This window comes from Pristiophorus japonicus, chromosome 15 (genome assembly GCF_044704955.1).
Source record: "Pristiophorus japonicus isolate sPriJap1 chromosome 15, sPriJap1.hap1, whole genome shotgun sequence".
Classification (NCBI taxonomy): domain Eukaryota; kingdom Metazoa; phylum Chordata; class Chondrichthyes; family Pristiophoridae; genus Pristiophorus; species Pristiophorus japonicus.
Window position 1 is genome coordinate 125,441,629 of NC_091991.1, and position 18,043 is coordinate 125,459,671.

General features: G+C 40.1%; 1 protein-coding gene across 1 annotated transcript; it reads right to left on the minus strand.

Annotated features, from left to right (window-relative positions):
* Window positions 1-832: 832 nt before the first annotated feature.
* ints15 (integrator complex subunit 15) lies at window positions 833-17,554 on the minus strand. The gene is made up of 7 exons (XM_070856708.1): window positions 17,381-17,554; window positions 10,842-11,039; window positions 9,985-10,206; window positions 9,325-9,490; window positions 8,396-8,926; window positions 6,879-6,918; window positions 833-1,152 (listed from the first exon to the last, which is right to left on the minus strand). Exons 2-7 carry the CDS (start codon window positions 11,031-11,033, stop codon window positions 981-983), a joined length of 1,323 nt encoding a protein of 440 aa, XP_070712809.1. The 5' UTR covers window positions 11,034-11,039; window positions 17,381-17,554; the 3' UTR covers window positions 833-980.
* Between the last annotated feature and the right edge of the window lie 489 nt (window positions 17,555-18,043).

Below are 18,043 nucleotides of genomic sequence, written 5' to 3' on the forward strand. Positions count from 1 at the left end.
TGAAAGTATCAACTTCTTGTTGGGATACAGTGCTTCACCCATATGATCATACTTGGTGTGTGAATCTAAACATGCAAGTCTCAGGAAGCTACTAAACCACAGTGGCTGCCAGAGCAAAGCCCAATCCTGTCCTGACCTAAAGCACATTGTTGCCCTTTCAGAGACACCAACTCAGCACAGATAAGAGATTCAACCTGGGACCTTCCAGGTTACTATGTCTCAACAAGCTGAACCGTTGAGGCAACTACAAAGTTTAATTTTGAGGTCTTATCTTCAAGCAACTTTGGTAGGACTATTTTATTCGCCTTAATCCCAAACAAACACTAGGGACCAAAAACAAAAAATAGATTGCCTCAACCAGCACATACAACTCCGACCCAAAAAACACTCATAACCAATGTACTCTTTCACAAGCAACATGCGCTTAAAATGTACAGTGGCTTCACAGAATATATGTGAACTTTTGAAATAACAATTTAGAAATAAAAAAGGCTGTGTTATTGCTATACAACATCCAGAATAAACACAGACCTGCATCCTGGAATAATTGTTAGTTATCAGAGGAGATAAGAGAACACTACACGGGTTATTTTTTTTTAAAACACCCCTTTATAAAAAGGTTCTGTAGACAATGTAATTTAACAACATACTCAAGTAAACAATATTAAGTTACAGATAATTAACAAATGGATGCAATTAATCCATAAGAAAAACCTTTGCGTTTTTAAAATTGTGGTAGTTTTCTAGATGTGAAAAAGTCTAAACAGTGTTACTTCTGTATGTAAAAGTTTGATAAACTTCATCATTAAGAAAGTATAAAATGCGCAGCAGGTTTCAACCAATTCATTTTATCTTCACTGGTAGTACAAATTTTCAGTTAAAAAAAAAAGTACTGAAACAATTTTCCACAATTGGTTTGACTGCAAAATTATACATATCCAAGGAGGTATCCCATCAAATTTATTGTTTTGGATAATCCTTTATCGGATTGGTCTATATGAAAAAGCCATACCCGGCATATATGTCTGCACTGGGTGAGTTGAATACATGGGATATCCAGCAGGTGGTGCATGAATGTGTGGATAGAATCCTGGTGGCAGTGCAGTATGTGGAGACTGTTGTACTGGTCCAGTCAGGACCAACTGGAGCAAGCTGTTGAGAAAACAAAAATAAAGTTCAAAACAATATTACTTGGATATCCTTCTTCTCTTTCTTTTATTACCACATTACAATAGCGACTACACTCCAAAAGTACTTCATTGGCTGTAAAGCACTTTGAGACATCCAGTGGTCGTGAAAAGCACTATATAAATGCAAGATTTTTTTTCAATTTAATACTTTTTGAACTTGATAAAAATCTCATAGTAACTATGCTGAGTAAATTATGAAATATCATCCTAGCCAATGTTCCCTTTAAGCCACGTGGCCTGCAGTGCTCCAGGATTCCCGCACAGCGGCTTTTCAATGCAAAAATCACGCAGGGTTGGTATTTTGAAGGGTCCATGCGGCAGCAATAAAAATGACAGGGAACATTGATCCCAGCGCATATTTATTACAGGAGTCTTGTCCAATACATGGCTAACTGAACTTCTGATTACTAAATTTAAAAAATGAGTAACAGACACTCTTGTTGGGCACATGATCTCAATCCTCATAGTCACATGGCATATGTGCATTTTAACCTCTGTGCATTTGTTAATAAAATGACAAGATGAGGAGCAGAGTGAGAAAAAAATGTTTTTCCGTTGAGTGTTTTATTTCGTTGGTTACTGAATGGTGGTAGATGTTTGTTAAGTAAATGTACAAATGAAGTACATTTACCTGTAGTCTGTCCGAGATTTTCTATTAAAATTAGTGCATGTGGCTTAAACTGTCGCTGTAGCCACTCCTGTGGCTGGTCAACAACTTTTATTGGATAACATTATAGCATGTTCAATTCTCATTCATTACAAAAAGTCTATCTAAAATTTTAGATACAGATTATAGTGTGGTAAAATGATGCCCTCCAAACAATAATGTTGTTAAATATTTATAAAAGGGAATGGGGACTCATTAAAAAAAAGGGATGTTGCCTTGAAAATTCATAATTGCTAATGGAATCCCCAGCAATGATTAAGGCAGCAATATTTTTTTTTAAAAAAAGGTCCATTAAAGGAATACCGTGGAATTTATAATATCATACAATGAAAATAAAAGCTTCCTTCGATCACCCCTGGATGGGGGTCTCAGGATCTAGAATCTAGGACCAGTGGGATTGGGCTCCAACGAACACTAAAACAGAAAATTCTAGAAGCACTGAGCATGCCTCGGATCACTGGGAAAAAGACCGGAAATGTCGGAACAATGTGAAAGGAGCTCCCAAAGTCTGGAAGCACTTAAATGATCAGGGAGCACTGGTAAGGGATTGCAGAAGGCAGGAGAGAAGTCTGGGGAAGGAGATCCTGAGGTTCATCAGGACACAGCGTGACTTTGGAGCATTGAGGGCTACTAGGATCTGACAGTATTGGGACAGGCAGGGTCCAACATGGTCGTGGGGAAGGGCTCGATGAAAATGGGACCCAAACAGCTGTTGTCCCTATTTGAAACATCAGCTCCCTGCCCCCCCATGTGTTGTTCCATGTCAGGTATCACCCATCACCACTTTCCAATCGCCAGCTGGTTCTTATCTTTATGTTCTTGTCTTCAAGTATTTTAAGTGCCAATTTTCTGCTCATTAAAACTAATGGACAGAAAATAACGAGTTGAGGGTGAGGAATTCCCTCATACACACTCCGTGCACACAGGAGCACATTACTAGTGAGTCTGCTGACTTATAGTCTTAAAATTCTAAAAAGGGACAAAGTGTGTTAAAAAGACAAGCCTGAAGGCTCTGTGCCTCAATGCGAGGCGTATTCATAATAAGGTGGACGAATTAATTGCACAGGCAGCTATTAACAAATATGATATAATTGGGATTACGGAAACATGGCTCCAGGGTGACCAAGGCTGGGAACTCAACATCCAGGGGTATTCAACATTCAGGAAGGATACTCAGAAAGGAAAAGGAGGTGAGGTAGCATTGCTGGTTAAAAAGGAAATTAACGGAATAGTAAGGAAGGACATTAGCTTGGATGATGTGGAATGTGTATGGGTAGAGCTGCAGAATACCAAAGGGCAGAAAACGCTAGTGGGAGTTGTGAACAGACCACCAAACAGTACTGGTGAGGTTGGGGATAGCATCAAACAAGAAATTAGGGATGCGTGCAATAAAGGTACAGCAGCGATCATGGGCGACTTTAATCTACATATAGATTGGGCTAACCAAACCGGTAGCAATACGGTGGAGGAGGATTTCCTGGAGTGTATTAGTGATGGTTTTCTAGACCAATATGTTGAGAAACCAACTAGAGGGCTGGCCATCCTAGACTGGGTGATGTGTAATGAGAAAAGACTAATTAGCAATCTTGTGCGAGGCCCCATAGGGAAGAGTGACCATAATATGGTAGAATTCTTTATTAAGATGGAGAGTGACACAGTTAATTCAGAGACTAGGGTTCTGAACTTAAGGAAAGGCAAATTCGATGCTATGAGAATTGGCTAGAATAGACTGGCGAATGATACTTAATAGGTTGACGGTGGATAGGCAATGGCAAACATTTAAAGATCACATGGATGAACTTCAACAATTGTACATCCCTATCTGGAGTAAAAATAAAACGGGGAAGGTGGCTAACAAGGGAAATTAGGGATAGTGTTAAATCCAAGGAAGAGGCATATAAATTGGCCAGAAAAAGTAGCAAACCTGAGGACTGGGAGAAATTTAGAATTCAGCAGAGGAGGACAAAGGGTTTAATTAGATGGGGGGGGGGGGGGGAAATAGAGTACGAGAGGAAGCTTGCTGGGAACAGAAAAACTGACTGCAAAAGCTTCTATAGATATGTGAAGAGAAAAAGATTAGTGAAGACAAACGTAGGTCCCTTGCAGTCAGAATCAGATGAATTTATAATGGGAATAATGAAATGGCAGACCAATTGAACAAATACTTTGGTTGCCTTCACGAAGGAAGACACAAATAACTTTCCAGAAATACTAGGGAATCGAGGGTCTAGCGAGAAGGAGGAACTGAAGGAAATCCTTATTAGGCGGGAAATTGTGTTGGGGAAATTGATGGAATTGAAGGCCGATAAATCCTCAGGTACTGATAGTCTGCATCCCAGAGTACTTAAGGAAGTGGCCCTAGAAATAGTGGATGCATTGGTGATCATTTTCCAACAGTCTATCGGCTCTGGATCAGTTCCTATGGACTGGAGGGTAGATAATGTAACACCACTTTTTTAGAAAGGAGGGAGAGAGAAAACGGGGAATTATAGGCTGATTAGCCTGACATCGGTAGTGGTGAAAATGTTGGAATCAATTATTAAAGATGAAATAGCAACGCATTTGGAAAGCACTGAAAGGATCAGTTCAAGTCAGCATGGATTTATGAAAGGGAAATCATGCTTGACAAATCTTCTAGACTTTTTTGAGGATGTAACTAGTAGAGTGGACAAGGGAGAACCAGTGGATGTGGTGTATTTGGACTTTAAAAGGCTTTTGACAAGGTCCCACACAAGAGATTAGTGTGCAAAATTAAAGCACGTGGTATTGGGGGTAATGTATTGACGTGGATAGAGAACTGGTTGGCAGACAGGAAGCAGAGAGTCGGGATAAACGGGTCCTTTTCAGAATGGCAGGCAGTGACTAGTGGTGTGCCGCAGGGTTCAGTGTTGGGACCCCAGCTATTTACAATATACATTAATGATTTAGATGAAGGAGTTGAGTGTAATATCTCCAAGTTTGCAGATGACACTAAGCTGGGTGACGGTGTGAGCTGTGAGGAGGATGCCAAGAGGCTGCAGGGTGACTTGGATAGGTTAGGTGAGGGGGCAAATGCATGGCAGATACAGTATAATGTCGATAAATATGAGGTTATCTACTTTGGTGGCAAAAACAGGAAGGCAGATTATCTGAATGGCGACAGATTAGGAAAAGGGGAGGTGCAACAAGACCTGGGTGGCATGGTACATCAGTCATTGGAAGTTGGCATGCAGGTACAGCAGGCGGTGAAGAAGGCAAATGGCATGTTAGCCTTCATAGCTAGGGGATCTGAGTATAGGAGCAGGGAGGTCTTACTGCAGTGAGGCCTCACCTGGAACAGTGTGTTCAGTTTAGGTCTCCTAATCTGAGGAAGGATGTTCTTGCTATTGAGGGAGTGCAGCGAAGGTTCACCAGACTGATTCCCGGGATGGTAGGACTGACATATGAGGAGAGACTGGATCGACTGAGCCTGTATTCACTGGAGTTTAGATGAGAGGGGATCTCATCGAAACATAAAATTCTGATGGGACTGGACAGGTTAGAGGCAGGAAGAATGTTCCCGATACTGGGGAAGTCCAGAACCAGGGGACACAGTCTAAGGATAAGGGGTAAGCCATTTAGGACCGAGATGAGGAGAAACTTCTTCACTCAGAGTTGTTAACCTGTGGAATTCTCTATCGCAGAGAGATGTTGATGCCAGTTCATTGGATATATTCAAGAGGGAGTTAGATATGGCCCTTACGGCTAAAGGGATCAAGGAGTATGGAGTGAAAGCAGGAAAGGGGTACTGAGGTGAATGATCAGCCATGATCTTATTGAATGGTGGTGCAGGCTCGAAGGGCTGAATGGCCTACTCCCACACTTATTTTCTATGTTTTTAACAAACATAAATTGCCGTAAACAAATAAAAATACCATAAATGTGCAACATTTATAATTTCCAAATTTTGTATTAAAAATTTGTTATGCCTCAAAAATGGTTCATTAGCTGAACATACATAATCAAAAGTAATGATTGACTAAAAAACATGTACTCAGTAAACAACCTTGGTTTCTTTCCCAACCAACAAAAAAGTGAACAGCTGTTGTTCTCACTGCTATCTCTCACATTACAGCCGCTTCTGTTTTTCTGTGAGCAGTTCACAACAGAAAAGTATAACCAATATATTTATATAAATTCATCCCTTGTCTGAAATATAACCTTTGAGAATTCAATCTCCAGTTTCATTCAAAGGCTTTTGGAAAAACCAAAGGAACCCTCAAATCGTCACAGGATAAGGAAAGACACCAGAGTCCACCCTTTACCTCTCTTGATCCAGATTGCATGCTGGGGAATTCTGAAAGTTGCACATGCTCAGAATGCACTGGACTGATTGAAAAATCGCTCAACTGTGGTGGGGTAAAAATATCCAGTTGAAAACCAAACCTGAGCGACAAGTAAAAATTTCAATGAAGGTATTCATTAAAAGCCAAATAAAGACAATTCAGTGGATAAACTCGATCATGCTATTGTGAAATATTTTGATTTAAATTTTTTTTGTTTACACCATTATTTTAAAAATTAGAAATTTTGGTTAATGAGAAATAAAATCTTGCATCAAAAATAAATCTGCTCCACACATCACCCAGTGATCAGTGTTTGAAGCTGCAGTCACAAGCTGTCATATTAATGGTAAAATCCTATTAAAAACTTGATGGCAGGCATCACCAGATAAAGACACAACTAATATAAGAGCTCATAGGATTTTGAACAAAAATTTTCAATTACGTTTTTAATATTAAAGAGATATACAGACGGATTTTAATTTCATCTGATCGTACATTGCTTAACATGTTCATGTAAATGTTATGTTATTTTAATAGTCATTGGCCGAATTTGAAATAAATGCATTAATGACTGTTAGAAGTGTGAGAGAAATTTTACACATACATGTGAAGTATTGTGCTACCGCAGAAAATTCATCTGCAAAGTTTTTTGACACCAACTTCAAACAATAATTAACAGGCCCTTGAACTTCATAAATGAAACAGTTACATACTTACTTGTTGTGTGGAAGCGCTGAGCAGATAGATCGTAAATCATCTAGAAAGTTAAACAGGTGGTGGATACAAATTAATATAAAACATAGCAATTAAATTGAAATATTTTTGCAATTATTTAACAGATATCAAAGTTGTTTATTTTCTAGATTTACCTTTTGAAATCAAATGAAGCCTTACAAGGGTAAAAGTTTTTGCTTTTTTTTAAAGTTAATGTGTAACTCTCAGAAATTGATAATGAAAAAAAAGCCAAACTAATTTCGTGATTTAAATTGAAAATATGCTATTAAATATGACTTCAGTGAAAGCCTGTCCCAGTTCAATAGTAACCATATGCTACTATATTGAGAAACTCAACATATAAATCATGAGGGACTTTTCATGCCTTAAGCTTATTTCTAGTAAAACAGAGTACTGGTTGTATTCAGAAGTGGTATAAAATGACACGCCACAAAATCTGGCTCAATCTTTTTTTTAAATAAAGGTTGTATGCATTATAAATTAAGTTGGTTTTTGCTCAATTTTATTTTCATTTTTCTCTCCTGCGTCTTCACCTCGTTCATATTAAGTATTCTGGAAAGTTTATAGTCCATAACATTATCCCATTCAAAATTCAACTGGGTTTAGCTTTAAATGGAAACATTGAAATCCATTATTCCAACTGCTAAACAATGTTGAGCTTTGTCAAACTTCAAATCTACTAGAAACAAGTTTTTTCCTTTTGAATACTTTAATAAATTGACAGTATTTGATGAGCCATAGCCCATGGATTGAACATGTTTTTATGATGCAAAATAAGCCAACTCAACCAAGGTCCAGATAACTTGTTACAAAAGATAAAACACACACACACACCAGATTCCTGAATCTGCACTTGTGTAAGATCTAACTTAAGGGGTATTAAAATGTTATAGGGGATGGCCTAATGAATAGTCTGTAGCTCATTTAGTGATAACTCCATTCATAACTTCTGTTCAATACAGCAATTAGTAGAAAACTTAGAACCCAAGTAATATATTGATGTTTAGACATGTTTCTTCTCTGGTTTTTAGTCACTCTACTTCACTTCCTGGTGGAGGTGGTGAACAAGAACATGCTTCCAGCCTTCTCCCAAAGCAACTCTTAAGCTAACCACAAGAAGTGAGAGATTGGTCTTCCAATATTCCTGCCCATACAATGGGGAACAATTTAGCCTATGCTTACTCAACGAAGACTTAAAACTCACCATGAAGGGAAATGATGGCCACAACATGTACCCTACCAAATTGTGGTAAAACACTGTTTTTTGACATGGTTTCAAAACAAAACTGCAGGATTCCGGAAAAAAGTTATACAGAATAGTTCACAAGATTTTCCGTTTCATGTTTTAAATAAGCACAGAGTTAGGTTAAGGAGTGTAAATGAATGGAATTCAATTTGTGGCAAAAAATTTTAATTAACAGAATTACTGGACACAAGATTCTCCATTTCAGCTGTCTCAGGATAAATAACAATGAATGTTCGACACACAGCTTACTTACCTCTAGTACACAGTAGTGCTCCTGATGCAATACCGACTTGCAGAGCTTGGGCTAACCTATCCAACGTGAGCTCAATCTCCTTCACAGGATTTGAAAGATTGAGTTCTTTAATTAATTTGTTAATGTCTCCAACAAGCCGATCGACGTGATCAAACATGATGAGCTCCAAACGTCCATACAAGTTCTTTTCTGTTAAATGGCCTTGAAGTATCATAAGGACCTGAAGAACACTTAAATGTAACTTTGAATAAAGGATTTTGAAGTCCTTGCTTACGTCATTTTCAACCTCCTTGCACATTTTATTGCTGTGGCCATTCGTTAACGATTGGGCCGAAGAAGTTTTCCGGTTCCTTTTGTAGGCCAGAAATGCGAGCACACACCAGCGTATCAGGCCTGGAAGTGGCGTGAGCTCCAAAAAGCCACGGGGGAGGTTAGCTGGGCTGTTCAAAAACGTAATCAATGTCAACCGTGGATCATCGTACACCCAAGATACGACCATCTCCAGCAGATCGTGAGGAGGAATCAGGTCATCTGCAACAAAATATCTGTGCTTAGAGAAAATACATTACAATATAAAACAAAGGCACCCCTCCCCACCATTTTTCTTCTTTAATAATGCTATGATGCATCATAGTAAGAGCTTACGGTGATGGAATACAATATATACAATGAATTAGCTCAGCCACAAACGAAAGCAAAAGGTACAGAAGGCAAATGAGAAACAAAATTTTTTTTCTTTTGTTTCTTCAAATGCTGCCGAATGAGAACAAGTTGGGTACACCAGCATAAGTATCACAGAATAGGACATGGGTATAAATAGAGGGGAAAAATTGCCACTTTAAAATTTTGAAAAATAAAAACTACTACACAAGCACACAGTAAACAAAATATATGCTGCATTAAAAAAAAATTGCTGTCCAATATCCTACCTGTCGAAAGGTCATACAGTGCAGTAACAGCAGTGATCAACTGACAGCAGAATCGAGGGCTGGCATGAACAATTCGTTTTAAGGTCTGCACTGATCCTGGAACTAAAATGCAGTAATCCTCAACAAGAACCTTAGCAAGTCTCACACAGAATACTGCATGTGTTCTCTGCAAAAACAGCCAGAGACAAATATTAGAACATATCTATGAGTACAATAGATTGTGTGTTAATTTTAAATGTTTTTCAACATAACTTAAGATTAGACATCAATAAATATTAATAGATAAATGTAATGATTAATTTAAATGTTTTTATTTTAAAATGAAAGATGTGTGTAAAACAGTGGCCAATGAATCCAGATATTTTTGACCATTGATTTAACAAGAGCCAAACAAAAATGAAATACAGAGATACAAGACACTCATTTTATAAACTTGAAACTAGAGTTTTCTTCCTTTGTGCAGTCAACTAGCCCCAATACGAAATTAGCAGTCTCTTTTCCCCCACATCCCCCATAAAACAAGATAATAAAAAGTAGGTGGCACAAAGACAACAAAATATTAAATCATCTATATTACTTCCATTCATCGTCACGCAATAACATTTTATGTTGCAATATCTGGAATTTATTTTAAGTTCACATCCCAACTATAGAACATACCTGCAACCATAATGCAGTACATTCCAAAATGGGAATCCGACAGATTGCTATGGCCATGGATACAAGTTTCCCCAACATAGCCAGCCTGTTTTCATCTGCCTTATTACCCTGAGGACCAAACAGTGCAGAGAAGATGATCTGTCGAACTGCCTCTTTACTTTGTTCTTGGAAATAACTACACATGATCTCCAGCAGCTGCAGCTCCTGTAGCGAGCTCAACCTCTTGCAATAAATGAAAGAAATCAGTTAGTGGTGAATAAAAATAAGGCATCTCAGAAGGCACCTGAATGAAAATACATTTTAAGAGATATTGTAGGAAACATAACAAGTCTATCAGCATCTTTGGAAAGAACAGACAGGTGAATGTTTTGACCTGGGTCCCGTTTCAGAACAGTTCTGAAGAAGGGTCCAGCCTGAAACGTTTACCTGTCTGTTCTCTCCAGTTACCGACACACCTGCAATGTGTTTCCTGCGTTTCCTGTTTTTGCGTAAGATTTCCACGATATGTAGATTTTTGTTTTCATTTTTAAAATGTCTTAGCCTAAATACAAGTCTTAAGAAAATATTCCCTTCGAAGATGCACATTTTCTATGTGTTCACAAATGGTTTTGGATAACTAGGAGCAAGAAATTCTGTTGCTACACTAATTAACAGGTAGTTTCCTGCATGTATCCAATCAGATAAATGACATGATTATAGTCTCAAGTTAAAAATTTAGGGTATTAGCTTTAGAAAATACCACTAATAAGCAGATTGAGAAATGTTATGGATATGCTTTTATAACTGAGCTAAATCACACAACATAGAATCAAAAATCTCAAGTATTTCTTAAAAGAAAATCAGCATCTTTAACTTACTTTTGGTTGAGTATTCCGTTCTTTTGGAAGCTGAAAGATAAATTCCTCCACTAGCTCAATGGTGGACTTGTCAACCAGCTGACCAGGTACATTCTGCAGCTGGTTGCTAAAAAAGATATCCAAATGGTACAAGAGTTCTTTTGCCGCACTTAAAGCATCCCGCCTCAAAAGGGAATGGCGAATATCAGTCATTCTGTCCTGCAAGTACAGAAAAATTAATTTCCAGCTCCATTTGGTAAGTTCTGAACAATCATGTGCCAAAACTTGGCATTTTATTGTTCAATTCTACATTTCATTCTACAGAAAGAGGATAACGATCAAGAATTTCTGTTGTGCCTTTGAAATTGTTTTTCTCCTTTACATCTTAAAAACACAACTTCAAGTCCACAAAATTTGAAATGAAAATTGTAGTTAAGATCATTTTTGTAATTTCTCTTTTTACTTATTAGGTGTAGTTCGATCAAATTAATACAAAAAGGTTCCTCTGTAACAGCTGTTTGGTCCTACTTAACAGCAAGACGTTTTGTTAACATTAAACAGGCTTTATCTACTTAATCCTATTTCTTCAAAAATTCTATCTGGTGGCCAGTCAGGCTTTCTATATGTCCCAGGGTATTTTAAATCAGCACTAGATCTTTTCCATTAGCTTAGACCTTTAACAGATAGTGAAAATGTCTGATTTGTATTCTAAATAATCGTTGTTTGTCTAGCTAGCAATTAAGAATTAATTACATAAAGTGCTTTGAAATGTTTTGATGTGAAATGGGCTATGCAAGTATATATTTCTTATAAATATTCCCCATTTCCCTCCCGTTGTTTCACCTACATTTTGCTCTATAGGCCAGAATGCATCTATATCATACTGGTTTAATAACGGGACTGCATGATGATTTAAGATACCTCAATTAGAAAGGAAATCCCATCTAGCTAGATTGCAAGATGTTCAATATATATGAGCCATTATGCAAGTAATCACTGCTTGGGGATTTCCTAAATATCATACTTCTAATGAACTTTTAAAACTGTCACATGCTAAATTGAAACATTATTTGTTTATTAAAGCCATTGGCCCAGAATTTGCAGTCAGCGGCGAAGAGACGACGATCGCCGCTGACCTCGAAGAAAGTTGCCCACAAAGATCTTGCGATCTCTGTAGTGAAAACTTTAGCATTCTCGACATTAATTTCATTGTAGTGCTGTCTATAGGGGATTGCCAGCATACAACAGCAGTGATGCCATCAAGTTGGCTAAGCAGCCAATCACACTGAAGAATTCTCATAGAAGTAAACCAGGAAATACAAAGCAGCTTTTATCATTCACTTAAATTTTATTTTACAAAAAGAGTGAACTAAAGATTGGGACATACACATGGGGTTAAGATAGAAGCTGAAATATTATAAACAAACTTTAAAAAATATTTATTCCTCATGGAAGACTTAACTTTTTAAAGAGTTTTTAAACAGCGATGAGAGCGGAAGAGGCGAATTTTTGTCAGTTCAAAAGTGGTTTCACTGACTACCAGCAATGGGAAGTTCCACAGCGCAACTTGTGACGGAGCAGGGAATGACTGACCGCAACTTCAGGATTTCTGCGTTTATCTACGCATGCACTAAATCCTGAAGTTGTCAGTTTCAGAAGGGTAATGATGAACGCTGACAGTTTCGTTGTCATTACCACTGCAAAATCCTGACCAACATCTTGCGATGGTATGTTTCAGCAATTAGTCTCCCTAAACATTGGAAACAGCAGAAATAGCATCTTCAACTGACAGCGCTGCTATCAGAGTATGCAAAGTATTGGGGGGGGGGGGGGGGGGGGGGGAGGAAAGGGGCATGTTTCTGAAGGAATTCAATGGATAAGGCCAATACAATAGTCTTATGAAATACTGCTTTAATAAAAGCCTGTTTGCAAGAAGGCAAGAAACTGATCAGTCATCACCACTTTTCTCCAGCATGGAATCTGTCCAATTTATATTTTTTGATAATAGTTTGTGATCATGGCAAAGGATGTCACTTATGGAAATGTAACAGTCTCTATTGGCACCCACTGTTGGAACAAAACACTCAAGTCTGGTACAGTATGGCACTGCTGCACAGTAAAGCTCCCTCTATTCTGCCCCTAAAATACACCTTCTCAAAAGAGCACCTCTTCTTGCACCAGAGATTTTTTTCCTCCAAGTCACAAACCAGGAATTATTATAGATGAAATGAGATCCACAAGTTAGTGCCAATTCTTGAGCAATTTTCTGCTGTGGGCGATGCTCACTGGAAACGATGCTCACTGGAAACTGACATTTTTATCGAATTGAACCAAGAGTTACTAATAAGAACACAGTGAATTTGGAAACATGTATTAAAACAGTGACTATTGGAAAAAGTATTGGTGCTGTTGGCACAGTACATTGGAATACCAATAATCAGTATCCTGGACTAGAAAGACAAGGTTAATCTGCCAATTTCCCACTGCACTGAATCACCAGTATCTGCTATACTCAGTGTAGAAAGCACTAAATAGCAGCCAAACATCTCACACAAGGGAAGAGAATATTAATGCAGATGGATAGCCTCATCCAAGCGCTCTCACACCCAATAGCAGCCAACTGAAGATAGCAGTGCCATTGGCAGCTGGTCTCCTACCCAATCCTCACAAGACATGGGAGCTTCATGATCCATAAAGAACTAGCCACGAGGGGGAAATCTAGAGTACTATATTTTACTTCATCTTAAGCTCTTCAATAAGATTTTGAGTTCAAAAGCTGGATTGCATTTCACATTGGTTATAAAAGATTTGAATCGAAACAGTACCAATCAAAACTAAATTGAAAAAGAACTGCTGACATGCGACACACACGGGCATTCAATCTCGGACACACTGACTGACTGACTGGCACTCGATCCCCAGGCTCGCTTACTGTTGGAAGGCGGCTGCAGGCCTATCCACAGGCAGAGCAGGAGGGAAGGAGCATGGTGTAACTCGAAAAGAAAGACTTTCATTTATATAGTGCCTTTCACGACCACCGATATCTCAAAGCGCTTTACAGCCAATTAAGTACTTTCATAGTGCAGTCACTGTTGAAATGTGGGAAACAGGGCAGCCAATTTGTACACAGCAAGCACCCACAAACAGATCATGTGTTTTAGTGATGTTGGTTGAGGGATAAATATTAGCCCCAGGACACTGCATGATAAAATTATGCGAGGTCAAGGAAAAGAATATCAGCAAGTGTACAAGAATGTTTAATAACAATTTCACATGGTGTTTTGTCAGTAAGGGCACAAAATAAAATCGGTGAACAGCAATGGCAAGGAGATAGTTGCCTTGCAGACCTGCTCACTCTCACACATTCCAATGACACTGATGTTTTGTAGAAAAAACGGTCTATCAGTTGTTTAAAACACTACTTTATTCAAGTGTTGATTAACAATCTATGTTAATGTTTTTAATGAAAAATCCTTCGAAGGATCCTCCCTGCCCTATCCCTGACCTCGCATATTTCCAGTTTCGCTCTGATCTCCCCGAGCTCATCGTGTCCATGCGACCCACTTCCTACTCCCTTGACCCTATTCCCACCAAATTGCTGACCTTCCTTCCTTCCTTCCTTTTCTGGCTCCCGTGTAAGTTGACATTGTTAACGGTTCTCTCCTCTCAAATCTGCCGTCATCACCCTTCTCCTCAAAAAAACCCTCGATTCCTCTGACCTTGCAAACTACCGCCCCATCTCCAACCTTCCTTTCCTCTCCAAAGTCCTTGAATGTGCTGTCCCTTCCTAAATCCATGCCAATCTTTTCCGCAACCCCATGTTTGAATCCCTCCAATCCGGTTTCCGCGCCTGCCAGTGCCGAAACGGCTCTCATCAAAGTCACAAATGACATCCTTTGTGACTGTGACAAAGGCAAACTATCCCTCCTCCTCCTTCTTGACATCCTTCTCCAACACTTCTCCACTGTCATCCAGCTGGGTGAAACTACACTTGCCTGGTTCCATTCTTATCTATCTAATCGTAACCAGAGAATCACCTGCAACGGCTTTTCTTCCCACTCCCGCATAGTTACCTCTGGTGTACCCCAAGGATCTATCCTTGGCCCCCTCCTATTTCTCATCTACATGTTGTCCCTTGGCGACATCATCTGAAAACATAGCGTCAGTTTCCACATGTAGGCTGATAACACCCAGCTCTACCTCACTACCACTTTTCTTGACCGCTCCAGTTCTAGATGAGCAGAAATTTTCTCCAATTAAATATTTGGAAGACCAAAACCATTATTTTCAGTCCCTGCCACAAACTCCATTTCCTTGTCACTGACTCTATCCCTCTCCCTAACTTCTGTCTGAGGCTGAACCAGACTGTTCGCAACCTTGGTGTCATATTTGATTCTGAAATGAGTTTTCGACCACATAACTAAGGCAGCATAACTAAGACTGCCTATTTCCACCTCTAACGTCGCCCATTTCCACCCTTGCCTTAGCTCATGCGCTGCTGAACCCCTCAGCCATGCCTTTGTTACCTCTAAACTTGACTATTCCAACATATTTCTGGTTGACCTCCAACATTCCACCCTACATAAACTTAAGTCATCCAAAACTCGGTTCACCCATTACCCCTGTGCTCGCTGACCTACATTGGCTCCCAGTTAAGCAACACCTCGATTTCAAACTTCTCATTCTTGTTTTCAAACCCCTCCATGGCCTCGCCCTCCCTATCTCTATAATCTCCTTCAGCCCCACAACCCCCCGGGATATCTGCACTCCGTTAATTCTATCCTCTTTAGTATTCCAGATTATAAATCGTTCAACCACTGGTGGCCGTGCCTTCTGTTGCCTAGGCCCCAAGCTCTGGAATTCCCTGCCTAAACCTCTGTCTCTCTTTCCTCTTTTAAGATGCTCCTTAAAACCTACCTCTTTGACCAAGCTTTTGGTCACATGCCCCAATTTCTCCTTATGTGGCTCGGTGTCAATTTTTTTGTCTCATAATACTCTTGTGAAGCACCTTGGGACATTTTGCTACATTAAAGGCACTATATAAATTCAAGTTGTTGTTGAAATAAGTCTCACTTTTATTTTGTTGCTTACTATGAAACATTACCACATTCTCCCATTTAGTTAGTTACTTTAAACAACTGCCAGAATTTGCATTTGAATGCTATTAACTTGACAACTGGAGAGAGACCAACAAAGTAAGGTGATGACTTGTTGCTTCTTTAGCTGTATGCTGAGTCAGCACCAATTATTTTCACCTCACAATCTATCCAAGGAATCCTTCAGGTACACACCTACGACAGAAACTCAATGGACAAGTTCCATAACCAGTGGAATATCTGTCAGACCCACTGGATATCAGATTTGTATGCAGTTTATTTTGAGGAGTTAATACCAACTATCTCAGCTGGGAGTCTGTCCTATATATCCACTGTTCTGAGGGGGGCAAAAAAAAATCTTCTAATCTGAACCAAGTCACCTGGATGGGATGGGATGGAGAGGTTGACAGCGCCAATGGAAGTGTTATGCCTTTATAATAGGGGCAATAACAAACATTGCAAGGCACACAAAGGGAGCAAGCTGTGGGATCAGTAGTGGTTCCAGGACCATTGCCCCTCATTGCTGTGTTTAGCCACTTCTGGATCAATAGGATATACAGTACAGAATCAGGCCATTCAGCCCAAGCGGTGTTTATGCTCCACTCGAGCCTCCTCCCGTCTTTCCTCATCTAAATCTATCAGCATAACCATCTATTCCGTTCTCCCTCATATGCTTGTCCAACCTCCCGTTAAATGCATCTGTACTATTCACCTCAACCACTCCCTGTGGTAACAAGTTTGACATTCGCACTACTCTTTGGGTAAAGAAGTTTCTTCTGAATTCCCTATTGGATTTCTTGGTGACTTAGTTATTCCCCAAAAGTGGAAACATTTTCTCTGTAACTACCCTGATCAAAACCTTTCATGATTTTAAAAGACCTTTATTAGGTCACCCTTCGGCTGCCTTTTTTTCCAAGAGAAAAAAAAGAGACCCAGCCTGTCCATCCTTTCACCCCAGGGTGTCTCTGGAGATGGAGCACACGGTATCCCGGTACCGGTACGCTCGCGGCCTTCCGCAAGAGCTGGGCATCGGAGGGACTGGAGTGCATCACACCCACCCCAGCTCATAACCAAATTTTAATTTGATTTAAGTTTCCTTTAAAAAGTTTTATTTGGAAAATTGTGGGTTCTAAAAGGGGGCACTTGATTTAAAGTTATGCTGAAAATAGTTGTATACCGTCGCATTTCTGGTCTATACCACCTGGACTCATTTCAGTATCTGCTCCAATCTCCTCCACCCCAGCCCGCCAAAAAAACATACACTGCTCCCCCAGGAGCCGGGGGACAACCTCAGGCGGCCCAGGGAAGGGAGGGTCGCTGGATCGGCCTGCGCCTGGACACCGCCGATCAGGGAGAGGGACTCAACCCGAGCCCGCGGTGACAGGGCCGCGCCGGGCCGCCAGTGGTTTGTGGGTCGAGGAGGGAGAGCCCGGAGCCACCCCCAGCGCCAGCGCCCGCCGTTACCTGCCGCCCGCCCGCCCGCCCGGCCGGCCGCTCACTCCTGCATCTCCCGGCCGCTCCCCGCTCGCTCCGACTGCGGCCTCACCGCGGCAGCGGGGGCTGACGGGACGGACGGCGGCCGCACCGACTCAAATCGCGCTCCGCACCGTGCCGCAGCCCGAGCCCCCAGGCAGCAGCTCCCAACCTCACTGAGACCTCTGATTATAGACAGAGATTACCTCTCACATTTCACATTTATCAGCTACAAGAATCAGGTTTTTGTTTAAATACTTTAAATTGCTGGCCTTTCTTTTCAGATTCACTTAAAAAAATATTCAGTCAGTAAAAACAAATTAAAGTTTTCCAAATAGTTGTATTGCAAATCATGTTAAAGTCCTGGTGTTCCACATTGTTTAAAAAAAACAAATGGAGCACCATCTTGAATTATTTTTTTAAACTGCTGAATACACACCACATGTCAATCTAGAAAAGTGACAACAGCTAACCACTGGCTGCACAAAGTCTGTGGCACAGCCCCAGAAAAGCAATCAGCTCAAAAGTAGCCCTGGTACACACCAATGATATGTGAGGACCAGGAATTGCACTGAACATGGACAGGTGATCATTTAAACTGCAGCTGAATGCAACATTTGATCAGTTTAATTGCAGGAGAAAAATCCTGAACAT